The sequence below is a fragment of the Paralichthys olivaceus genome, chromosome 13 (assembly GCF_024713975.1).
Source record: "Paralichthys olivaceus isolate ysfri-2021 chromosome 13, ASM2471397v2, whole genome shotgun sequence".
Taxonomy (NCBI): domain Eukaryota; kingdom Metazoa; phylum Chordata; class Actinopteri; order Pleuronectiformes; family Paralichthyidae; genus Paralichthys; species Paralichthys olivaceus.
Window position 1 is genome coordinate 5,149,496 of NC_091105.1, and position 25,753 is coordinate 5,175,248.

Here is a 25,753-nt window from a genome sequence, read left to right on the forward strand (position 1 = left end):
GAATTACAAAAAAACATTTTTCAGTGTCATGACATCACTGTGACCTTTAACATTTAACCACTGAAATCTTATCAGCTGATCAGAGTCCGAGTGACAACGGGTCCAAATTTGAAGAAAAGAAAATCCGCAGTTAGTTTGACCTTTGACCTCCCAAATCTACTCAGTTAATCCATGAATCTAAAAGCTCTAAATGTGAAGGTTATTCTCTCGAGGCGTTCTTAAGATTAACGTGTTCCAGAGGAAATGAAAAGGTCATCGTGACATTTGATTTAGGTCACTCTTGAATCCAAGTGAATGTTTTTCACGTTTGCTTCCTGTGGTGAGAGCGGGGAGCTCAGCTTTGGTGATAATAAGAGCGACCGGCCGTGCGGCACAACTCCAGACGAGTTAGCCTCATTTGACCCGAACACTGTTCGAGGTGAAGAAACACACAGACTCAAAGACGAGTGAGGACTTGTTGCACGTTTTAGTTTTCATTTCTCTCCATGGCCTGTTGTACAATCACATCTTTACAGTACGTTCTCACCCATACTCCTCAGCTGTGTCTCTCTTTCTTTCTCCCCCTCAAGCCAGTTCCCCCCCCCGAATAAATAGTACATCCTTTTGTTATCCGCGGACGGCCGTGCACAGCAGGGCCCACATGCTTCCATAGCCACTTGTTTCAGTGACACAGAGAAAGAGAGAGAGAGAGAATGAGTGCGTGAAGGGGGGAGAAGAGTGAGCACACAGAGGAAAGGAGAGGAAGAGATGAGGTGGAGAAAACGAAGGGAGTACAGACTGGTGAGATGTTTCCAACGTCAGAGGCAAAAAGAAAGACGGGTGGGAGAAAGAAAAACAACTAAAGACGACAGGATGAAAGATAGAAAACAAAGAGGGATTCAATAAAAAGAGAGGACGAGTCAAATTAATCTAACAAACACACACACGCACACACAAAAAGAAACAATACTGCAAATCAGATTCCCTTTTTCTTCACCTGGGCCAATGTAAGTCCTTGTTGGTCCTCTTCTTCAGAAATGTGCGACCCGGTTGGACAAACACGTCACTGACTGTTCTGACATTTGAAGTTTCTACCTGATCAAGTCTACAGTAAATACTCTACTGTTGAGGTCTGGCTCACGACCAAACCTGAAAGAGGAATCTCAAAAATGATATATATACAAAAAGAAAACCTAAAGAGAAACGATCGAGGATGTAACATCGAGGACTCGCATACTCGCACACATCTGTGATGTCAAAATCTTCTTTTCTTGGTTTGTTCACTGCTTCTACACACATTCACACACATTTCATCATCATCATCATCATTATTATAATAATTATTATATACTACTTTGTTTTGAAACATTCAAAAAGTACTAGAATCACTATTGTCATTATTGCTGTGACCACTAATCGTGTTGAGTTCCTCTTGGTCCGCACTGTAACAGCAAATCAGAGCACAAGACCCCCCCCCCCATGTGACTCCTTAAGAGCAGGACAGGACTTCAGATCAAAAGTCATTGGTAATAATAATAATAATAATAAATACTGTAACGGTCCTAACAAACGAGCCAACACGCTGATTTTCAAAAACGATAAAACAGCAGGAAGAGTGGGAGTGTTTGGGATTCATCCCCAGATGTGCGATCTACATCTAAAAACATCTGGGTGAAAACGTAAGTGTAGAAATGTTCCTCGTCCCCCGAGACTGACGGCCTCTGACGGGAGGTGCGTCCTGCTCCCTGTCAGCGCTCTCTGTCCTCCCCCCGTTGGTTCCTCGTGTCCTCACAGCAGGTGGCGTTCCCCTCCTCTTCTTCTATATCAGCAGGCATTCACCAGAGGACAAGGCATCAGACGGTTCCCAGGACTAGGAGGGACACCTCCCACCTTCCAGAGTCGTTGATCCCTTTTCTGCTGAATCTATGAAATGTTGCAGGTCGGAAGAGAAACTGGAGTCTGTGATAGTCTTGAAATCGGGGACGAGGTCTCAGTTCAAGTCATTCTGAAACGACGGGGTTTGGCCGTGTTTAAAATGTGTGTATGATTCTCGAGGAGTGGATGGATGGTCTGAATCAGCCCAGCCAGTGGCCTGTTTCCAGACATGACGTACAGATGACTTGCAGCTGTAGGTTACGTTATTGCTGTGGTCCTGAAATCTTCCTCGTTCGACAGAGTTCACTGAAGTTGTTACTGGTCGAGGCTGTGGGGCAACCGCTGCCATTTCAAGTCAGTCAGGCGAAGAGAGTTGTGGGTAAGGTAGTTCCTCCCCCGCATGTCCCACACCTGGTTTTGCGATTTGGAAATGTGGGAAAGAGGGGGAGAGGGTCCGCCAGGGTGTATTTAGAGGTGGGGTGGGGCAGTCGGAGAAGAGGTAGGACTCAGGCCTCAGTCAGGGACTCGGTGAGCGTGTCAGATGGGGGCTCCTGATGCACCTCTGGGACCACAATACCACGGTGGAGTTTTTCTAAAGACTGTTTCATCTGGGAGATAAACACACGGGTTGGGGTGATGAGGGTGTGAGGGGTGTGAGAGAGAGTCAGATATGCTGGATTACATAATGCAGAGAGAGCATGAGCAGTTTGTGCCACGCTGCCCGTCCGCTCGAGAATTTCTCTAAACAGACTGAAACAAAACACACACGTACCTGGTCGAGAAGTGTGACGGACGACTGCAGGATCTGCTGCCACTTGCTGAGCTGAGCCTGGTGAAACTGCCTCTGGAGCTGCAGGACCTGGGCCCACTCTCCAGCCGTCTGCGGCAACGGACTGGATGAGGAGGAGGAGGAGGAGGGGGAAAGAGGTGGAGGGGAAGGGACAGGAGCAGAGTCATTAAAAAAAAAAGTGCTCTGTAGAGTCTGGTGAAAAATCTCTATGGGTTTATCATTAGGAGAAAAACCTTTCACCTACAAGTATCTATGTGATTCACAGTGGAAAATATTAATCATAGTAATTTCTATGCACTTAACCATGAGAAGGCAAAGGTTTACTTTGTTGCTCTGCACTAAAACTCTGAGGGACGTTTCATACCTCAGCTCCCATGAGAAAAACTTCAACCTGAGACCAAACACCAATTAACACTACGATCCCACTGGGTGAGGGATGAAGATAACACAGTGTGCTATATTTCTATAGAAAATAATGCAGCGTGTTTACCTGTCAGCAACAGAATAGGAGTGCCACGTCTCCAGTGTATGAGCCGCTCTTTCCAGAGCGTACAGCTTGTAGAACAGCAGCATGTTGAGAGCCACCAGCACCACCAGACTGATCGGGACACAGACAGAGAAAAGAGATTTATACATTTACCAAGTGCTACGAAAATACTCAGAAACACAGTCAGTGAGAAATAAAAAGCAAAAAGCTTAAAGTACGGCAACCAAATAAGCAAATGTAGATAATTTAAGGTTTGTAAATGCAAAGTCCAATTTATCACAAAGCAGCTCTCGATCATAACATACTGTCATTTTGTCACAGGAGAAATCCACTCAACACAAATATTAATGTTACAAACAATGAATGCTGATACACTTGCTGCGTTATGCGGCTGAATGTTGACTCGAATCTAGACGTTTCCCTGTTAGCTCCATTTTAACAACAAGGTAAAAACGTCTTCCTCCACTGAACAATCTGCATTTCACAGCTACACGATCGTTTACCAGGAGAAATCCTGACAAGTGAACTTTAAACTACTTTAAACTGCCGCCACCCCACCTGGCGCTCTGATCGTTTGGAGTTGGATGAATAATTCTCTGAGAAAACATTACAAATATTGAAAAAAAGTTAAATCCTGGATCTGATCCAGATCTGAATCGATTCTTTCCTGACCCACAACAAACCATTTCATAGAAACCTGTCCAGTAATTTTTGTGTAATCCTGCCAAGTAACAAACAACCTCCTTGGCAGAGGTACTGAATACTGCAGCAGCAGCACTACAAATACTACAAAAACTATAAAATCACATTCAATCTGAACGCTTATTATAATTTGAATGGTGGATTTTTCCTGTTAGAAAATGATACAGTTCATAGTTATGCAGCCAATGGTGTAAAATCAAAGCCTCTTATACGAACCTGATACAGATCCTATGCACAAGAAGTATTGCAGAGAGGAGGGGAAAAGAAGAGAAATAGCAAGAGAGGCATTGTGAGGCTGTTAGTATGCAGAAGATCTATATCCAGCATGTCTGGATGAAGGAGCATTCAGACATGGAAAGAATCAAGACAGCAGAAAGAATCAAGACAGCAGAAAGATCAAATTAAAGCTACACAATCAAACCAGTGATTTGATCGGGTGGGAACTCCGTAAACTCCACTGTATAGGAAAGGAGGTACTGTGCTTCTAAAGAGGGGGAACACATGCAAAGACACACATATGCTTCTATGTGTAGACTATACGGATTTACTTTATTTCTAACACAACAAAATCTCTATTCAGAAATGCTCGTCTGTGTAACTCATTGTGCATGAAATGACTAAAACTAACATTCTTATGATCAGTGAAACAGAAAACGATCTTGAATTAAAAAACAGCCAGGAGGGAAGCTCCGAGCGCTGGTTCACATAGTCTCAAGTTATTTATGGACTCAGAGACCCCCACACACACACACACACACACACACACAAACACGCACACACAAACACAAACACACACACAAGCTTACATGAAGCTGACGATGAGCAGGATGGTGGAAATACTGTTCTGACCTCCACCACGCGAACATTCACCCAGCTTCATATACTCAGAACCTAAAAAAAAAAAGGTAAACAATTATATAGCAGATTCAGGATTTGAAATAATTCTAAAAATGTGTTTTGCACATATTTCATGAGGAGGGATATGATCTTAAAACTTTTAGTTAGACCTCAGAAATCCACAGAAGTTCAATATAACAATGGAGGGATACTTAATACACTGTAAAATGTGAATCACTGTTTCACAGTCACACTGCAGAAAATACCAAAGACAAAATTTTTTTAAAAATATGAATTTATCTGTACAATAAATGTTACATAATTAAAACAGGTAAACGTAACATAAATAAATAACTTATTAAACTTGCTGCTGGAGAGGACCCCCCCCCAGGTTTTCTTAGATTAAAAAACATTTTGTTGTTAATGTTAACGTGTATTTCACACTAAAGACATAAATTAGACTACGTAGGTTTTTAATACTTTGTAAATCACAAATTAATGTTTTCCAGATCTTCAGATAAACACCTGTTTCTGTAGTTACCCAGGAGAGGGCAGTATCGCACAGATTCAAGCTCTCTTCTTGGTTCCATGACAGACAGTGATGGAGGAAGTTTTGAAATTCCTGCACTGAGCCAAAGCACCTCTAACTGTTTCCTCACTGACTCACCAGCTTCTCTCCTGTCTCTCTCCTCTCCGATTCCTCTGTCCCCTCGTTCTCCAGGGCCCAATCCTCCTCCGTCCCTCTCTCGCTCCCTCTCGCCTGGCCGCCGCAAGCCGGTGCGTTTGCGCCGGCGCAGGCCCGGGGGGGTCTTGACAACACCGGCACCCACTGCTTCGCCTGTGGTCACCACGGAAACCTCAGACTGCAGAAGTGTCTCCAGCTTGCACACCTCACTTTCTGCATGGGGCAAAGGAGACATATGGAGGAATTAAAACGCACCCACCACACAGTTACACATTAATGCTAAAAACTACATGGACTGTGTTGACATTCAAACTTTACTGTTGTTCAGTTATTTACAAAAGGAAAATGTGCCTGAAAGGGACACTTTGGTTTCCATGGGGATGTGTGTGTGTACACAGAGATATGCTCGGAGAGGAGAGCCATGTGACTCACCCATGTGTCTGTAGTACTCCTCAGTGCCGCTCCAGGTGTTCTTTTCAATCAGTGCTTTCACCAGGCTCCACGGCTGCTTCCGGTAGCAGATGTCTGTGGAAACTCTGACCGGAGGAAAAACAAACACACACATTTCCTTGGATTTTGTTGATCTGCCTTTAATTACGCAAAGACGGTCTCTTCGGAAAGAGACGCCACTCTCTCCTTTTTGGATTCGTATAATAACATTGCATTAATGGAAAAAGGGTTTCCAAATAAAGGCATCTAGTGATATAACCTCATGTAAAAGCAGTGTGAGACAGTCAAAGCCCTCACTTAATGAAACATATCTTATAATCACATTGCATAATGGTCTATGGAGGCTGCTGCAGTGTAGAAATGACTGGTTCCATTTTCATCCTCTCGTTGTTGAACTTTGCTGCAAAATGCTAAGAAAGACGTCCCTGCTCTTTGATGTTGAAACGCTGACATCAAGATTTGTGGTCATAATATTTAAACACCACTCTTTTAATTCATTTGGCCAGTGACTCTGGCAAAAACATCTATCAATGGAGAAAAAAATACCAGTAGCGTTGTAGTGCTCGGACTTTACGTATTTGGAAAGCAGCGAGGGAGCAAGCTAGAGAAAGATCACGTGGGATTGTCTCCCCAGTGAGAGTCTCTGGTCCCCAGAGTAAAAGGACAGAGCCAGTCAATTAAAGTTTACATCATTTATGTTGCTACAGCCTGACAGCACATGGGTCAAACGTGAACAGGTGATGAAACATGGCAGCGTATTCTCCCTGGAGTCCTGTTTATTTCTGTCCCGTCCCACCCACCCATCCAGGTGGATTAGCTGAGATAAGACAACAACAACAACAACAACCCTACCTGAGCCGACTCTTGTGCTTGTTGATGGAGGTGAGGCAGTATCTGTGGACAGTGTAGAAGTAGTCCTGGTAGGGGATGCCCGAGGTGATGACCTCCGAATCCACCACATAGCACTCGCCTCGGACACTGTTCTTATGCAATGTCTGGAAGACGGGGAAAAAGTGGGAGGTGGAAAGTTAATGGTGAGTAAACTTGTTTGCTTCCTCTCATATGAACAAAAGCATCAACTCATTCCATCTGTTCGTTGTAATGTGCTCCTGAGGCAGCGGGTCTAAATGAAAAGCAAGACATTCTGTGTTGCACATGAGCCGCTCACACAGACAGCGTGGCCCAGGCGTAACGAGTACAAACTGCATTACTGTTTAACTGTGAAAAAAAAAACACTACCTCTTTATCTACAACATTAAATGACCTTGTCACAGCAGTTAAGCAGTCAGTTTTATATGTATAAATAGTAGTTGTGTTAAACTAAAATAGCTGAAACCAGCTGTCGACCCATAAATAGACCTAAAACTGAAACCAATATAAAGCAAATTAAAAAGATTAACAGGTCATCGTTACAAATTAAAAGTTCTCCTCCAGTTCAGGCTGAATAAGCACAGTGTTAATATCCTGTATTAGAGCCGCTGCCTGTCAAGGACTGACCTGCGTTTCCACCACAGGGGCGGTTTTGGGGCCGAGGGGGTTGTTGAGGGCAATGGTGTAGCTGAGCACACGGCTGGTATTCCCAATGCTGCTGTCCTGCTGCCAGTCACCCACCGACAGGTCTGTCAGAGAGACGGAGAGAGAAGAAAAGAGTCAGGGAAAATAGGCAAATCCAAAGAGAAGACATGAAGAGATTTTGTGAAAATGAGAGGGCAAAAGGACAAGAGAGGATGAGAATTTAATGAATGAGAAGAGGAGAGAGACCATGAGATGGAGGGGTTGAAGGAGGGGGGAGAGAAAAAGAGAGGGTCAAACCACGCTCCTTCAAAGAAAGAGAAAGAATTCCCCAATTAGAGTGACACAATTTTCTCTGGCAGGCTGGGGCTCCAACTGGGGAATAAAGTAACTCTAGCTCCAAATGAACTTCATGACAGGAAATATGTAAAATACACAGTGCATGTGTGCAAATATCCAAATTACAATTTAAAAATATGTAGATGTACAGTGAGAGGGCATGAAAAAACTACGATAAATGGTGGTTAACGCAGCATGAAGAGCTGGTGCAGCACTTTCATTAGTGAAACAATACAGTGGGCTTCAGTTTGTTTCTGTATTTATCAGATGGAGCCAGTGGCCAAAAGTAAAACATCACCAAAGAAAATGTCTCCACAGTTAAATCTTAAAAAGTAGAAACCATCACAGGTTCCAAACATCTTTTTATCCCATGATATCTAAAAAAACCAACAAATAATGAAGTTCTAGCTTGATACAGAGATCATGAAAGAACAAACGGCAGCATCAATGGTCCGGTGAGCTCCAACAACAAACTCTGCGTTTCAGATGTCACGGTCACAACAGGAAAAACTCGCTCTCTCACTGTTTATGAGACAAGTAAACACAAGTCACACTCAGGAAACTGTAGGAACGGTACATTATCATCCCGGCTAACCTAGAGCTGTTTTCACACAAGTCTGGAAAATTGGGTCTCATCATTTTGCGAGTTTGTCGTCCACACATGACAAAGAACGACGGAGGCAGGACATGACGTATAAATTCCACTGCAGTAATCATGTGGTTTTGTTCACAGTATATTGACACCAACGTTGGCCCTCATCACCTAAAGCTCTCCCTCAGCTTCTATGTGAATGGCTCTTCTCTTTCATCCTGAGATATTTGTGTTCCTCCAGTTTTGCATCCTTCGCAAGTTAGAGACGTCATCACCAACTCCCACTCGCTTACATGGGTTCACTCAGACATTGTCCAGACTTTCAGTGTGTGTGTGTGTGTGTATGTGTTACCTACCAGTGAAGTGTCTCTGAGAGAAGAGGTGCTGGATGAAGTGTGTGTCAGCGGAGAAGAGCAGGTCGTGCAGCTTGTCTACACTCATACGGACCACAGTGTTGATGTGCAGCCGTCCGCTCAGGTCAGCACAGAAGGACTCCACCTCACCTTCACATCGAGAACAGCATATACAACATTTACTTTTCTTTAGATTTTATGTTGGGTTCTTTTTCTGGTTGTCGTCATACACTCTCTCTCTATATATATATATTTTTTTTCTTTTAATCATAGTTAAACATTTATCCCTGTATTGTTGTAGATTCTAAATACAAAGCTGGACTTTGACATGTTTGCTTTAGAGTTTAATTTGACACTTACTCCAGCAGTGGAGCAAGTCGTTGCTTTATGTTTTGCTGAATAGGTGAAAGCTCACTCTATATTCAAATGTCAGGCAATAATATATTAATGTTGGCAGTTTAGAAGTTATTTTTAGGGTATATCATGTGAATATATATATATCGAGGACATAAACCTCCACAGAGCAGTTAATCACACCATGTTAATGATTGAAACATTTTCCCTGTGATCACTGTTGAAAGAAGAAGAAGTGAAAGCAAAGAGATTCATTCACAGAGCTCAGGAGGAAATAAAAGAACTTGCAATAATAATAATCTTTAACAACAGTGTTAGAACAGATTCATTCCAGAAACCTTAAATACTTTGAATTTATTGTCTGGTGACCTGCACCAATGCCAAAAAATCACTCACTCTCTTCATGCGTGTCAGAGGAGTTGCTGTGGTCAGAGGGCAGCTCCTCATCGTTGGTGATGTCCAGTGACGAGAGGTTTCCCAGACTGGTGGACGGTGGGGGCAGAATGTGATTGGCTGACTCAGACAGACTGTCTCCACCCTCTTCTAGATTCTGAGACAGAGAGGGTTGGGGGTGGGGGGAGAAAGCAGCGCACGAGAGGAGTGTCAGTGAAAGGTTTTTGGAGAAATCACCCCATTGTCATATGACTAGACATACAAGGGCTCAACTTGGATGACCTTGTGTTGATACAGCCCGAGAACACACACCACTGCAGCCGTGCAATTAATCTGCAGCCGACACACCGTCTACACAGCAGTCCATTATTCACTGTAGCTCGACCTGAGCTCACTCTGTCCATACTGAGATTGATTCGGCAGGCGGAGGCCAACAAGAACAACTACACACTATGTGACTATTTCTTGCCTTAATACACATTCACCCCATTTGTCATCTATTACTTCAAGTTATTCTGCTTTGACTTAATTCATTCTTTTTGACATTTTATGCCTTTATTGGAAAAATGACAGTTAAAGGTACAGTGTGTAGAAGTTTGTGATATCTAGTGTTGAAATTGCATGACCTGACACTATCTACGCATTGCTGCTGTGTTACAAAGGTGCTACTACTAATACAGTTCAAATTTATATCAAGCCACAAATCTTCTAGAGGAGTCATGTCATGTTAAAAAGGCAACTATGCAGCACTGCTTGGATATTTTACAGAAGACAAATCAGACTTGTTTAGCAAGTACATCATGAATCTGGCCAGACACCACTATTTACATGCCAACACACAGACATTACACAAACACAGAAACCACCAGATCAATCAGTGACTGCACAAATATTTGTTGTAGGTTTAGATTTTGTTTTTGAGTATTTTCATGTAAAAACTGATGGAAAATGTGGCGTCAGTTGGAGAATGCCACGGCTGCACAGCCACTTTATCACCATAGTGCATTTACATTCATTAAAACCAGATATATATGGATCATTATTATTATTCGTATCTGCCCGAAATTGCACCAGTTCATAGATATTATCTACTCTACACATGTCGGATTTCTTTTGAGCGATTCACAAAAAAATTAATCGAAAGAAGCTGAACCACCAGGAGTCTACGGCTGATAGTATTGTGTGGATTCTACGTAACTGACTCATCACTGCAAAATAAGCAAATGCTAACTAAACAACTGCCTGCAAATATCTGGAGGACATCTTGAAACCTGTTTTTTAATATTCTTAACAATAGGTGGTGCAAAGTTATTTTTGTTACTCTTGCAAAACTAGTGTAAATGAAATAATGAAGTAAATAGAAAATCCCATGTGATCAAACTGAGCATTTACACTATTTACATTTACACTAGCGTTGATGTCTAAGGATGTGTGGACGTCAAAGAGAAACACTCACAAAGGAGGCAGCAGCAGAGACCGGGGCTGAGGCAGAGGTGTTGGTGGGCGTGGTGGATGGCAACATGCTGTGGGAGCTGGGCGGACTGGGTTCGATGGGGTCGGAGCTGAGTCTGCGTGCAGATGCAGATGGCACGTCTACGGGCAGGCAGGAGGCGGAGGACGTGAGAGAGGAGCTCCCGAGGTTCGTAGCAGAGGAAGGGCTGGCAGGACCGCAGGGCACCAGGGGAGGGGGAGAGTTGCCCGTTGAGGGAACTGACACAGAGCTCAGGTCTAGAAGATCTGTGACCGACACAGACTCGTCTCCTGGCCTGGAGAACGAAGGGAGAGGAGGTCAGACTGAATTAAACTGAGATATTTAACTCGACTGAGAAAGGAAGGTGCAGTTTGTTTAGTGGTTAGATACTTGATGCTATTATTATGTGAGCTCACATGAAAAACTCAAGATGGGTGCCCGCTACAATGTGAATGCCCCTCATGGAAATGTGCTTATCTACAATCTAAACTAGAATGGGGGCTGCCTCGGAGGACAGCAAAAACTTAATGGATGTTAAACATTGAATAACCACAATAAAATTATAATTTGAGTTCACTGTTGTTCTCCCAGCACAAGAAATCATGCATGGCGATTTTTTTTTTTTGGAAGACGATCAATTGTATTATGTGAAAAGTGTGTTGATGTCAGATGACAAGCATAACAAATATAAGGCCCTGAAATAAAACAAAGCAAAGAGCCATGTTTTCACACGTGAACACTCACAGTAGGCCGTTCATGTGTTCGGCGGTGGGGGAAACATAGTCGTCGTCTTCACTCGTGAGTCCCAGCTCAGTGCCGTAACACTGGTGAACGATGTGCCACAGCTCTTTGGGGGATAAAGACTGTGAAAACAAACACAAACCTTTAATTAAATACTTTATAAGGATCAAATTAAATGACTCATTTGCTCATTCTTATAGCTCCACAGATCTCCATCTACACACAGTTGGTAGAAACTGTTTGGCCAGTGTGGCTTAAGCCAAGTTCACATTACACAACTTCAAAAGTCTTGCAGTGGTTGGGAGTTCATACTACTCCACTGACTGACTGACACTACTCGATCTTTCAACAGCACAAACCCACGACTAGTCTGTCTGATCTCCAAACTACATTTGACCACACGGATAGTCCAAAAAATTGGGCTAAAAGTCGTGTAGTGTGAACAAGGCTTAACCCAACCTTTTGCGGATGAAACAATGACACTGATGCAAAGACCAAGTCAGGTCATGTTTCCACTGCATGCAAAGTTTCATCTCACCATCTGTTGCCATGTGCTTTAACTCTAATCTGCTGTTTCTGCACCAGCGCTGTCCAAATAAATGTCTGTATTCAAACTGAGCAAATAACAGGGATTTAAACTGTTCTCCCGAGCCTGCGTTTATGGTCTTTTCCTGCTTCTTGACACTGAGGTCTATTCTAAGACATTAACTAATAGCCATGTCCCATCAGGCAGCAGCACAAACCACCAGGGGGGGTGGGAGAGGAGGTTGTACCTTGTCCAAGAGTGCGTTCTGCCACAGACGGAAAATCATCATGAAGCTGCGATCCCTTGCTCCAAAAGATGTGAAGAAATGCTGAGGAGGTAAATACCAGTGAGACAGGAAGGCGGGAGGATAGGAAGGAAGGAAGAAAAGAAGGGAGACAAATGTGACAGTGAATTTGACGAATGGTTTCCCTCTGCCGGGATGTTTGCTTTGTCAGTCAGACGAGATACTGTTGAGTCAGTTGATTTTAAACTGCTTCAACAGCAAAGAAAAGGATCAACAGCTAACACTTTTCCTGCCGTTGTAGAAGCCGTAAACTTGAACTATAATAACGGTGTCTTAATGCATAACAGAGTCTTTATTTCTTTGAAAATGTGTGAAACAGGACTCAGTATTATTTGTGCTGGAGTCTGACCTTCTCATTGTCAGTGCTGATCTGAATGGCGTTTGGGATGAGCTTCGCAGTCTTCTCCTTGGTCATTGAGGTCACATCTTTCAGCAGGATAGTGATCTGAACAGAGCGGGAAAGGGATTTACTGTGTGTCAGTGTGTCGGACACTCTTATCTCACCAAGGGCCTGAGCGTATCTATATTGATCTGCAAACAAGTCATTTAAAAAGACTTCTTATCAGATTGCAGGTGTCACATTAACCTGGTTACAACAGGCGTGTGTTTGATCGTGCACGTGCAAATGTGTACACAGTGCGTGCATGACTTACAGTGGTTTCCCAGCGGAAGATGTTACTGTAGAAACAGAGCCAATTCTCTGACAGGTAAAGGCGGCCCTGAAGCAGAATGTCCTTCTGCAGAGCACAAGAGTAGTCTGAGGAGTGACACAGGGAAAGACAAGGGGTCAGGGGACTGAGACACAACCGCTTATGCCAGGAATCATTCCAACAATTTAAGAGGTCGACTTCAGAGAGAGAGGTGACGGTGAGCTTTTAATCTTCTGGTCTTTGACACTTCTCTGTTTCACTCACCCACTATAAGTCGCTCTGAGTCAGGAAGTTTCTTAAAGAGTTTACGAAAGTCCTCGTTCCGCTGTTTGTATGTAGGACTGAGAACCTGAGGGGAAAAACAGAAATAAGAAAGGAGAACACAAATTCAAATTCACAACAGGCCTACACAGCAGTCACCTGCTAGGTTATCTAAAAAAAAAGTTAAACGGCAGTGATGAGTACTTCACCATTGCAGTGTTTGAGGAGAGGAGATGCTGATGATGACGACACCACTGTCATTACAACAAGCATTGGGTAGATGGTAATGTTGAATCTCACGAGTCAAATCTGGACCATCCCGGACCAGTTAACATGTGACTTACAACCCGACCCCTCCAAACACACATGCTACATGCACAGTCAGTCAAATGCCCTCCTGTTTAGGGGGGTAGAGTGGTGATTTCTGAAATGTATCTGGGAACTGCCACAGCACCTGCGCTCACTCCTCCAGCTGTCAATGAGTGACAACGTGCTGAGCTTGCTGCTGTCAAAAGCTAATACTTTGTGGCACATTTCACAAGCAGCAGAGCCACTAAGAACAAATTCACCAGTGCATATTTTTGTCCTAATGTGATCCATTTTGATGTTCTAGCTTATTTGTTGTCAGTAGCGACAGTTATCTGAGTGGAAGCGAAGGGGTCAGAGGTGCTGTCAAAGCATTTCATAATAAAACAAATCCTTGAGTCTGACTAGGCTTCATATAAGCTGATTTAGATATAGAAAAAATATTGTGTTTTAATTTCTGATTCCTATGGAAAAAAGAGTTGTTCTCACACGCTGGACTTGCATTTTTACCCTTGCCTGTGAATTTATATATATATAAAAATAAAACTTTCACCTGCGGGTATCAGACCTGGTGCAGGACTCTACTCTGTGGTGCCAGCATATGCACTGAAATCTAATGGCAAGGTGCAGACACGTCCATACAATCTCAAAACACTCTGTCAACTACTTCCACCTTTAAAGTTAACTGGAGTGAAAATGTGTATCGAGGGTCTGTTAATATTTACTTACATTGTACCAGCTCTGCATTTTCTGTGAAGAAAAGAATGGCACACTTAGTAGTGAACAGTGCAGAAATTTGTCAGCAGGAATAAAAAAAAAGATTACACCAGTTAATCTTTGAAGGTATGAGTGTTCAATGCCCTGGTAAAGCAGCACAGTGTGATATTTAAAGCATGTGTTCACGCCAGTCAAGTCCAGACCAGAGGCCAAGTCTGTTTTATGTAACCTTGATGTTTTGCTCTTTTCAAGCACTGTCAACTATCAGCACGTCTCCATTTCAAAAAGATACGTGTCACTAACCAGCTGTAATGAACAGTCCTTAGTACACAAAGCAGGTACATACAACATCCAGGTTAATTAACTTACAACAAACATGCTAATGTAAACATCCTATAATGCAATCTGCTGACAGAAACTGTCAACAAAAGACAAATATGGAAGGTAAACCACTAAATAAAGGGTAGAATTTACTGGAAACCCCAATTCAATTTTATCTTATTTGTATTGCGCCAAATCAGAAAATGCATTATCTCAGGGCACTTTGTATAGTGAGGTCCAGACCTTACATACAGTATTACAGAGAAGCCCAACAGTTCCCACAATGAGCAAGGACTTGGTGACAGTGGAGATATACTTGGTATTTAAGGTGATTATGAACTTCTGCCAGATCCGTTCACTCATGCACAACTGTTTATAGTGTTGTTCAAACTCTGCAAAGTCATCATGAAAAGGATTTGAGTCATGGATGAGGACAAGAATGCAGGATAAATAGCCTTGATGTAATAATAGGTTTGATTTAGTGATGATCCCAGTGAACGATAATGACACTGGGATCACATAGAAGAGATTTGAGGTTTTGGCTGACACACATTACACAGCGATCAGCCTGTGTAGTAACTGGAACAAAGGCAGAGCGTTTTCTCAGGAGCAATGAATATTCCGAGTTACCTTGGCATTGCGGCTGAAGTGGCGGGAAGCAAGCGGGTAGGCAGACGTGAGGGAGGAGGCCGAGGGAATGGAGGGCAGGGGACTATCAGAACCTCCACCTCCTCCACCTGTGCCCTTCTCACCTCCTCCCTCGCTCTCACTGGCCCTGCCACCCCCAAGGACCCTGCGCCGCAGGGAGGGGGAGCTACCAGGGGTGCTGCGTGGAGAGTTACTGGCCGTACTGTAGAAAAAAAAAAAAAGACACGGTGAGATTTACCTCAGGGGAGTACAGCAGAAATGGTTTCATATATCAAACGCTAAATTTTGCTCTGACGAGCGTTAAAAAATGTTCTTTCTGGTTCTTTTTTTAAGGCTGCAGGCACTTCCTATTTGATAATAGCATATCATCTCAGACTGACTAGTGGAGACCAGAGAAAGGCTATGTAAGGCCAGGGTTATCAGCTAGACTAATTTTTAATGGAGCGTGGCAGTGAGGGTATTTAACGCTGTTTGGTAATGTGTCTTCAGACAGTCCAATCAAGGAAGCTAAGTACAAAACCAAGGACTCACTGTTTACATCACTTGGGAAAACTGTGGTACACAAACAGGTCACATTGGAAAAAGATGATTGTTGCACTTTAAGGACCTTTTCCCCACAAATTCATAAAGGACCCAAAAGTGACAATATTGGGTCTTACATTTACAACTGTTAATAAAGATGGAGCCAAAGCATCTCAATAGCCACATGATGGCTGGCAGCAGTAAACCTCATAATTCCTGTCTCCTCAATGTTAATTGACAGGACTTGGACCAAACTAAATTTTTTTATACTAATAAATTGAACTGATCTGAATCCTCCATATCCTTTACCATAAATGTTCCTTTGTCTTCTTATGGATTTACCTCTTTATACATATATGCTGCCAAAACAGAGGTGAAATGAATAGTTGACAAAAAAGTAATCTGTAATAACTGTGACAATCGTTTCCCTTGTGTACTAACAACTATTTTCTTCTTTTCCTCAGTCCTTATTAGCACAAACTGAAAAGCAAATGGGGAAAAAAAACACACTAAACAAAATTTTACATTTTAAATACTAGCGTAGGAATTTCAGGCACAACTTTACCTACGTCCAAGGAAAAGGTGTGAAGAGGTTACACCTCCAGCACCGCCCTGGTCGTTTTATATATTTATATACACAGATGTAATGCCTCTTTGGAGTCACCCTACAGCTGCCAAAGCATCACATTCGGGGTCAGTGGCTTGTGAGAATGGCTGTATTTATGCCACAACACACCGTTTCCATGGTTGCAGCTTATTAACTGTCACCTTCACCATCGATCATCTTAGAAGTTTACCTCCGTCTTTCAAACATATACATGCAACTATTTATCATTGTCTGCTCCATTATCCCGAGCGTTCACTATGAATGAAATGTGGCTGCAGTTTATAACGACTCCAAACCAAGAGTCCAACACTTCCCCCCCCCCCACTGTTTGTAAATGGAATAGACATCATTTATAATAAACAGTTCGCAAATCTCTTTGAGTAAAGCACAAACACACAGGGAGACCAGGTAACTCAAGATTATGTGACAAGAAATGGTGGTGGAGAAAACAATTTGCATGAACATCATCAAACTTGGGCTTACGTTATTGTTTTGATTGTGGCCAAAGTTACACACGGTACTGTACATATAACTGAAAATGATCTATTGTCTTCTATAGTGCATGGCAGTTATCTTATTCTATGTTGTAATAATGTTTTCTTGGTTCCTCTCTTGTAGAGGAGTGAAAAATGAAATGAGTGCAGCTTGGTGTTGTCAGTGACAGGAGCTGGAGAGGAAAGGACCAGACAAAATTACCACTGTAGCTAGAGAGACGTCATCCCCTCATCTCACCAAGTTGCTTTTATAGAAAATAATCAAAGAAATATGACTCTATCTAATGAGGCCGTGTTGATCAAAGCAGCGGCGTGATGACACGCAGCATTAAGCCATCTTGCCATGAGGGGAGAGGAGGCTGTAAATAGGCTGTGCGGTCAGTCGGTGCGACTAAATGTGACCAGGACACTGAGTGATGTCAATCTGTGTCAGCGTGTGTTTACAATCCGTCAGCAGCACGGATGCAAAAGGCCGAGCGGCAGCATTTCCAGATCGACACAGACCTCCCGCTGGAGTTCTCGTTGATGTGGTTCAACCTGGTAAACACTGTCCTCTCATCGGCTAATGGGAAGCTAGCACAACCAGCTACCCACAACCCAACCAACACTACATCTTGACAGACACAAACACACAAGAGCTAAGTCAAAACAGTCAAGGGGAAATTAGGCAACTGGTTCAAAAGACACTTGATTGTGCAAAGGCGATGTGGTCAATGACAGGGGGCAGAGGGGTGAGGGTGAGGGGGTGTAGACAGACAGGGTGACCGAATGAGGACAGACAGGATGAACATAAACAAATCTCAAGCTCACACACACACACACAGCAACAGACACACAAAGACACACTCTGCAGGTTTTGCATCGAGCATGTATGCACCATACATACAAGATTCTCTGGTTATTTGACCACAACAAACTGATTCCCTGCACAACACATGCACAACAGATGCTATCTATCCATGACGCACACTTACTCGAACATGTCATGAGGCGGTTGCTGCTCACGGTTGTTTCAGACGAGAATTTATACGATTTTGCATCAGTATTGCAACGGTGTCTCCAGTGTGTGTGTGTGTAGCTAAAGCAAACCAGACGCTAAAAACGCAGGAGGAGGAGGAGGAGGGGGTTGGATGTCCGCGCTTATGCCTTGTTTCCTTCGTTTATCTGAGGGTTAGAAACGTCCACCATCGTCCACCGCCCCGGAGGATCGGCTGTTAATTTCCCATCGCGACCGACGCCCAAGCACCTCGCAGCCAGGTACCGGACACACCGCCGCTCCCTATGCCGAAAGCAGGAGCCGGTGACGGGCTGCCGTCTCTGCGTCCATCCGTAATCCCTTTCTGCAAGAAGGGAGCTGGTGGGAGGAGGAACAGGAGGGAGGAGGGGGGAGGTGGAGGCGGCTCCATGTGTACAGTGAGGTGCAGGCATCGGTGAAGATTTAGAGATTAAAACATATTTTTACTATCAGTCATCTTTGTGATGAAAGTTTTATTTTAACTTGGCTTTACACGCAGCTTCTGCCCGGTGAGCAAACACATGCTCACAAACTGGAATGGCCCTAAAGTGTTAAGTGCATATTCTTCCACCAACAGTCTCCCAGTGAAACTACATTTAAATTCTCTCAATCCTACTTCCACACACCAAATGAACATTCTCAAAAACACCTCTCACAATATTACAGAGAGAGAAAAAAAAGGAAATTCCAGAGGCACCCATCCTCTGATCCGCACCAAAATGTTTTATGTTCTTCCCTGATCCATTCCACACCATTCCACCAAATTTACTGGTAATCCATCCAGTAGTTTTTAACGTAATCCTGCTCACTAACATACGCAGATAAATACATAACCTCTTTGGCAGATTTGACAAGCTTCAAGATTAGTCTTCTATTTATTCTCCAATTCATTTATGACAATCCTGTATTTCCAGCAAGACAAAAGACGACATCCGGTACACGCGTTAATACATTTGCAACATTGGCAAACACGAGCCTTTCCCAAACTTATTGGTGGCGGCTGATGTTTGCAGATATGTGCCAATATACAAACTTTTATTTTACAGAATGAACAATAAAGAAACTTTACTTTTTTTATTTTACTTTTTAGTTCTATTTTATATATTTTGTTGTACTTTTTATGTTTACTTTTTATTTATACAAACATATTTAAGTTTAATAACATGATCATATAGAGACTAAATAAAAATCTGGATAATAACCATCAGATATATCAATAATTAAACGATCTCTCGAAGTCTGTTTCCAACCCACATAAAAAACATCTCGTATAAAGCGGTTGTTGTTAAATTCATTTTAGCATGAATGTCTTCACAGTAATATAAGATTAAGGTGGTGGGTGTCATGCTGTCAAGATTCCTTTCCCATTGTAATGCAGCTATCACAAGTTCACTACAACGCTACAGAGACCATGTCTGCAGTAGTGAATTCACCTGGCCAAAGCCCAGAGCCCACCCAATCCCTCAACCCCCAATCTCTCTGTCCATCCCTCTGGATTAGAGTCCACATCATAATCCACGCTGGGCTGAGCCAAACCCACATCTCCACCATTCTGCCTCCCTCTGTGTAATCTGCTTTTCTGAGGTTCACCAATAGCCCACAATAACGTCTGGGTTTCGTGGGCCAAGTGGGCATGGAGCAAAGAGACAAAATGAAGCTTTAAAGAATAACTGGTAAAGTAGAAGATGTACATTTTACACTACAGGGTTTATATGTACTACAAGATGTATATTTTCTACTCATACACCAAGAGAAAATGTCAAAGAGAGGAGAAGAGAGCACAGATCGAAGTCTGAGCTATTTAGGAGTTTGCTGCTTGGTGCAAAATCCAAAGAGCCAAAAATAAACACTATGCATAGTACAAAACAAATCAGTGAAGGTATGAAAAGAGATTTTTTTTTATTATTATGTGGTTCCATTTGTTTATCCGTGAATACATCTAAATTGTAGGGTAACCTGAAAATAAAAAGGTGCTACAGTGTCTTAAGTAATATCGGACAGAACGTCTTTTCAACACATTTCTTAAACTCTTCAAATTGCACTTTATACTGTCCTCTGCAAACAGACACACAAAAAACCAAGACATAACATAAGACAAGAGCGTACAGATTAGCAATATTTAAAAATCAGAGGCCAACAAGTGGAATGTTGTTATGGCCATTTAACAAGTACACCAAAAGATATAGGATGAGGTTCCAGTGTAAAGCAGAAGTACTCTTTCAGTTGTACTCCCTAAAGGCAGCTTTAACTAAAGCAAATCAACATAGACATTCGACAACACAAAAAGGAATCAATTTGCTCCTCACAAACACAGCTACTGACCTTTATGAACTTTATGAAGTTTTCATACTTTGCCGCAAACACTTCAGGTGTAAACTGGCAGTCCACTCAAGACCCATGCAAGAAAACCATTTAAGCTTCAGCTCTAACTTGTTCTATCACTCTAACTTTTCATTAAAAATCTTTTGGCATCCTCCTTGATTACTGTATAATGTGTGTTGTGTCCACAGTCTGGACTGAGACACCAGTAATTTGCTGTGTAACAGCCCGTCTACAGAGTCTTAATAGCTTCCATTGCTTGAGGCATGATCAGGGCAAAGTTAAAAATGATTATAGACTGTATCAATAGAGTCCAAAAACTCTCTTTACACTGATGTGACGAAAGCCAAGATTAGATGGGCTGTGGTTCAGAATGAATGTCCAATACATCAATTGTCTGCTCTGTGACTCAGCGACATTGGAAAGACCAGTACTGAAGAAACGCTTGAAAAGGAAACAGAAGTTACACAAGGTGGCTTTAGGCAATTCATTTAAAAGAGGAGATAAGGTTGCATATTTAATATCTTATCTGGAGCTTTTTGACAGTGTTGAGGAGGAAGCTGACTTTTGTTAATGGGGCAAACCAGGTCCGCTATAAAAATTAATTATTTTGAGTGTTTTATTCTGTCTTTTATTTGTGCTGCTTGCTTTGTAGACTATACTACTTGTGGTTTGTGTTGTATTTCCCTCTTGTACCTCTTGTACCTCTTATGTATGTTTCATAAACACCTTGACTGATTGTCAATTGTGTATTTTCTAAAATTAGGTTCTACATATTTGGTTGTATGTGTTTCCTTGCAATTTATAGTTTATTGTTAAACTGTAAAATTTCTAGCCTCAGTTATTTTTTTTCTGTCAGTTGCATTTGATAACAACATCTTAGGAATTACACACACACTTTCTTAGAATTAACATTGACGCTCCAAATTCCATATTTTGTTTCGTGCTTTTTTTCTTTTTTGAATATTTGGCCATGTGTGTTGTGAGTTGTCTTATGAAAAAAGAAAACCAACCCAGTTAACTGTCAAGTATAATTTTGCATTTGAAGTTGTATTTTGAAAAGAAAACCCAGAATTGGACACAAGAGATTTAGCGCTATATTTGAATAGCATTATATAATTATTTTATGGCTTTCATTTACTTATTAAATTACATATACAGCAAAGCATTAGCTTTATAGTGGAAAATGCATAATCCCATTGCATAAAGCGAATATATCAATCAATACAATTATGTATAAATGAAAACAACAAGGGCACAGCTGTTCATATGGAGCACAGAAGAGAATCACCCTCTGCTCGCCCTCTAAAGCCCACTGCAGTGATGCCCTGAACCTCCTCTGATTGGACTCACATGACATCATCAGACTGAGAGCCCACTCTCATTGGCTGAGGGTGATGTCATGATCCAGAGGAAGGATAAATGGCGCATTAACCCCGCCTCTAGCTCCTTGTGACTGACCCAGCTCTGTTTTTCCTTGCTGCTCCAACAGTGGTCTCACTTTCTTTGTTTACAGTCTGCATAATGTTGATGTCTTGCTTATTTAAAGAGGTTGTCTATGCTGACAGCTCACGCTACTCCTCGAACTACCAGGTCAAATGTATCATGTACATTATTGGGGGGAGGGTTATTGCACAAGAGCATTTCTTGCTTTATCACTTAAATTCTACCACCTCAGCGTAGGCCAACTAATTTATCTAACGTCAGAGTGTCCCATGAACCAACTCCGCTTAATCTGGACTTTAACAGTGTAATCTGTCCTCACTAGTTTTAGCCAATAGCTAATTAACTACGTCCTGTTCCAAAATAGTTGACCTTGTGTGGCAGTTGAGGAAAGTGGACTAAGAGTAAATCTGTCAGATGTAAGGCCATTTTACTCCCAGCCAACAAGCACAAATGAGAGGCTACTCATTCCAGTAAGTCATTGCAGCCAAATCTGGTCTCTGTAGGCCTGCATGCAAATTGGCTGAGGTTTTACAGAGCTACAAGCACTGAATACCCATGAGACAATCAAACATAGTGCTGACAGTGTGGACACACTGTTCCGAGTCGCTGAACCCTATATGTATTGGTGCTGCTGTAAGATAAGTGAGCTTCAAAGAGAGAGTCTGAATGAAGGATAGAAAAATAAGCTTTAGTTTGGGTCCTTTGCTCATAAGGGAATAAAAAATATTACTTCTTTCATCATACTGTTTCTAATCTTTGGCTGGTTGGTTGGGATGAATCCAGCACACTAACCTGCAGCTGTCCCAGTCAGAGTCTCTGCTTAGCAGGCTCCTGAGAGACCAACGAGAGCGGCGGCAGGGAGATGGACTACGAGACCATGAGCACGACGGTGGTAGGAGAAGGTCCTGTGAAGGGCTGTCCTGACCTTGGTCAACGCCTTCCATGTGAGTGGCCACAGAGGGGGAAGGCGAGGGGCTTCGCTGGTGAGTGTCCTCTATTTGAATTTTCGGCGTTTTGCCCCGCTTCGGACTGCAACCTTGCTCATCCTCGTTTCGTTTCTTAGTTCTGGTCCTGCTGCGGTGGGATCGACTGTGGCGGCCAAAGCGTGACAGTCTGGGGCTTGGTGAGCAAGACCAGGACTCTGTATCTGAGGATGGTGGCATGACAGTCAGCATTGGGACAGGGACGGGCTGAGCCAGAGTGATACCTTCTGGTCCCACAGGAGAGGACATACTCATCTTCAAAGCTTTCTACTGATTCATTTTCTCTTTTAGACACATTTTTTTTTAAAAAGGCACCGACATACGCTGGTTGCATCTAGAGCTGAGCCTGAACCATGACCGACTGTGAAGTTCCAGTCATGCTTGCTTTTGATATAATTTAGTAACAGGGTGGTTAAAAAAGTCAGGTACGTCCTGTATTCAAATCAGCTCTGACTTCTTAAGTAACACTAACCAGATTAACAGGATGATTCATCTTTCCACAAATTTTTTGTGAACTTCAATTTTCTTCCTTCCCCATTATTGTTAAAACCATTAAGACAGTGGTTTGGGTGTTTCTTCAGTCAACAGTGCAGCACGAAGCTAGGAGGGGCCCCGTTGGATTATGTGACAGGCCTTCTCTTTCAGGTAATCCATTTCCAGTTATCCGCTCATGTGCATATGTTGGGTAAGAGCAACTAAAATGCTGTGTCGTCCCTCTTCTATGTTTAGTTTATGTGCCTCGCCCCTTCCTCCTCTGCACTTTCCGATGTTTCTCTTTCTCTTCAATATTCCTTTCCTTCCTTTGGCAGACTTCAATCTTGAATTTATAAAATCAAGCTCATCTTTGCAAGAGTTGTAGTTTCAGACAAAGACGGATCTGTGTCTGGAAGTTGCTACCTGAGGAGTGAAAAGAGCAGAAACTTTGCATTTAAAAAGGCTGACCTGTATCTAACTGCCTCTTTGTGTTGAATTTATTTGAATCTTTGTGTTTTTTCATGAAATATTAATGCTTCAACATTACTGCGAAATCAAGCCATAACAGGACTAAGTTATTTATGTCTGGTTTTTGAAACTTTCTCCTCTGCCAATTCTGGGAATATGAGGTATTATATGACAAAGATGATGATTTGCAATGAAATACTATTCCTGTTAGTAAATTAATAGCTTTTTTCCAGGTGGAGTCATTTATTATCTTATTTCTTCAGCCCAATTTTTTAAAATAGCTTTTTCAGTGATGTTACTTAAGTTTTCTCCCTTCAAGTGACTCAGAAATTGCCAAAATTGTAACCGTTGGAATGACACAAGTGTTTGTGTATCAGCAGACTAGAACAGACACACTGAGGAAATTCATCTCTGTGTGTTGCAAGGAAATTCTTTATCGGTTGCTGGGGAAAAAAAGCAAATGTTCCATCTAAATGCTGGCGTTTCCAAGATGATCTGGCCCGAAAAGAACAAAAACACAATCTCACACATTCACAAGTACCAGGCACTGTAGGAGACACAAACAACACACCCCTTTGAAAATGCATTGTCCATAAAGAGCTCCAATTGGCACTATATGCCAACAAGGTCATCACTACATTACAACATACTACAGATGTGTCCTTCATAGTTTTTGGGATTCTTTAGGACCTTTTCCAGCATAAATACTGACTTTGTGAGGACCAGGACACCTTATGGAGACCAGAGTCAGGTCCTTATGAGGCAAAGGCTCATTTCTGAAGCTTTGGGGTAACAACTTTAAATTGGGTTAAGATCAAGGATAAGGTTTTGGTGAAGCTGTCGACATTGACTGGAAATCCATGCAAAGTACTAAAAGGGATGGCTGCCCAATACTGTGTGTGTGTGTGTGTGTGTGTGTGTACTTGTGTTGTTTAGGAGCACTTTGAACGTAAACCTTACTGAGTGAGGACATTTTGTCCAGTCAACACTTTTTAAAGGGGGTGCTAAGGGTTGAGACTTGCTCTAGAGTTAAGGTTAGAGGTAGTTGACATTTAGTTGTTATGGTTTAGGTTAGGGGGGGGTAGGGAATACATTATGCAAATGCATACTTCCCCTAAAATAGAAGTACACTTATGTGTGTCTCCATTCTGTACCACTTCCAAGGAACAGACGTCTGACTGCATTTACTGTGATCTGTTTGAACAAGAACAATCTTGACACATACTTGTTTGTCCAATGTAATCTGCCATAATCTCTTGCGCTGCCTTCACTCTTTGGGGCCACTCACAGCCTGGTCTCACTTTTTTTTTTTTGTTGCTATAAACTATGTTCAGCTACAAATACACAACACTACACCTCGACAAGTCACATCAGACGAAATGGAAACTACAGAAGAAGAAAAACAACAGAGTGAGGAACAGCTGACCCTGCGAGAGAAAGTTCATCACTCACCATTGCTGCTGTTCATTGTAACTTAGGAAACACACGGAACTAAATGTACAGACGTGCAGCTTGAACTCCACAGAACCATGAATAAAACCCACGGGACAACTTCCACGGCCCGGAGGACCGAGGCTGGAGCTCCTACCTCCCATTGGATGAGATCCCCCCGCTCCTGTGATCCTGCTCGGCCTCGAAAACGAGCCGAGCGACGTTGCGAGGCGCGATGTTAAAATCCACTTTCTCGCAGGAACACATCAACATTGTCCCACGCGTGAAGACTCATCTGCCGGCCGCGGCTAACCGTTAGCTTGTAGCCGGCTAACCCTGACAAAAAGCACCGGAGTTTTTAGCTAGCGTCCCCCCCCCCTCCCTCCCGCACACACACACACACACACACACCTTCCTGACACCAGCCCCCCCACCTAACAAAAAAAAAGGAAAAGACGACTATCTGGTTAACAGGGTTTCATTTCCAGCTAAGAGCCGCCTCCATGTTCTACTTTAAAAACACCCCGAGAATAAAACACTGGTTTCAAAGCTAAGCCCCGGAGTTAGCTTGACGCGGCTAGCGCGCTAACTTGGGTTAAAGTTAGCGGACGATGCGTTTTTTTGTGAGATAAGTGTAAAGAGACAAAGTCAGTCAGTTGGACCATTCACACAGGATGCGAGGGGGGGGGGGGGCGGACTTT

The 25,753-nt window shown here is 42.6% G+C and overlaps 1 protein-coding gene and 1 long non-coding RNA gene across 4 annotated transcripts; one reads left to right on the forward strand and one right to left on the reverse strand.

Moving 5' to 3' along the window:
- Positions 1 to 447: 447 nt before the first annotated feature.
- On the reverse strand, positions 448 to 25,682 carry gramd1a (GRAM domain containing 1A). 3 transcript variants are annotated; one of them, XM_069537810.1, is made up of 19 exons: positions 25,210 to 25,682; positions 15,276 to 15,495; positions 14,337 to 14,357; positions 13,305 to 13,389; positions 13,044 to 13,147; positions 12,740 to 12,835; positions 12,334 to 12,414; positions 11,564 to 11,682; positions 10,805 to 11,114; positions 9,352 to 9,505; positions 8,605 to 8,751; positions 7,303 to 7,424; positions 6,658 to 6,800; positions 5,788 to 5,891; positions 5,338 to 5,568; positions 4,640 to 4,724; positions 3,135 to 3,242; positions 2,627 to 2,747; positions 448 to 2,462 (listed from the first exon to the last, which is right to left on the reverse strand). In XM_069537810.1, the coding sequence occupies exons 1-19, from the start codon at positions 25,323 to 25,325 to the stop codon at positions 2,361 to 2,363; spliced, it is 2,469 nt and encodes an 822-aa protein (XP_069393911.1). In that variant the 5' UTR covers positions 25,326 to 25,682; the 3' UTR covers positions 448 to 2,360. The 3 variants fall into 3 exon arrangements, with proteins under 3 accessions (XP_069393911.1, XP_019948739.1, XP_069393912.1); XM_020093180.2 differs by lacking the exon at positions 25,210 to 25,682 and adding an exon at positions 22,489 to 22,934; XM_069537811.1 differs by lacking the exon at positions 25,210 to 25,682 and adding an exon at positions 17,891 to 18,191.
- Positions 22,539 to 23,626, forward strand: LOC138413585 (uncharacterized). Its single transcript, XR_011245959.1, has 2 exons — positions 22,539 to 22,679; positions 22,760 to 23,626. It is a non-coding gene; the product is annotated as an uncharacterized lncRNA (long non-coding RNA).
- Positions 25,683 to 25,753: the final 71 nt, after the last annotated feature.

Excerpts from the sequence above, each read along its gene's own strand:
- gramd1a (XM_020093180.2), bottom strand. The coding sequence starts at position 22,934 with ATGAGTATGTCCTCTCCTGTGGGACCAGAAGGTATCACTCTGGCTCAG. Across the intron at positions 13,390-14,336 it reads AAATGCAGAGCTGGTACAAT|GTTCTCAGTCCTACATACAA; the intron begins GTAAGTAAATAT and ends TTTTCCCCTCAG. Across the intron at positions 5,892-6,657 it reads AAGCACAAGAGTCGGCTCAG|AGTTTCCACAGACATCTGCT; the intron begins GTAGGGTTGTTG and ends TCCTCCGGTCAG.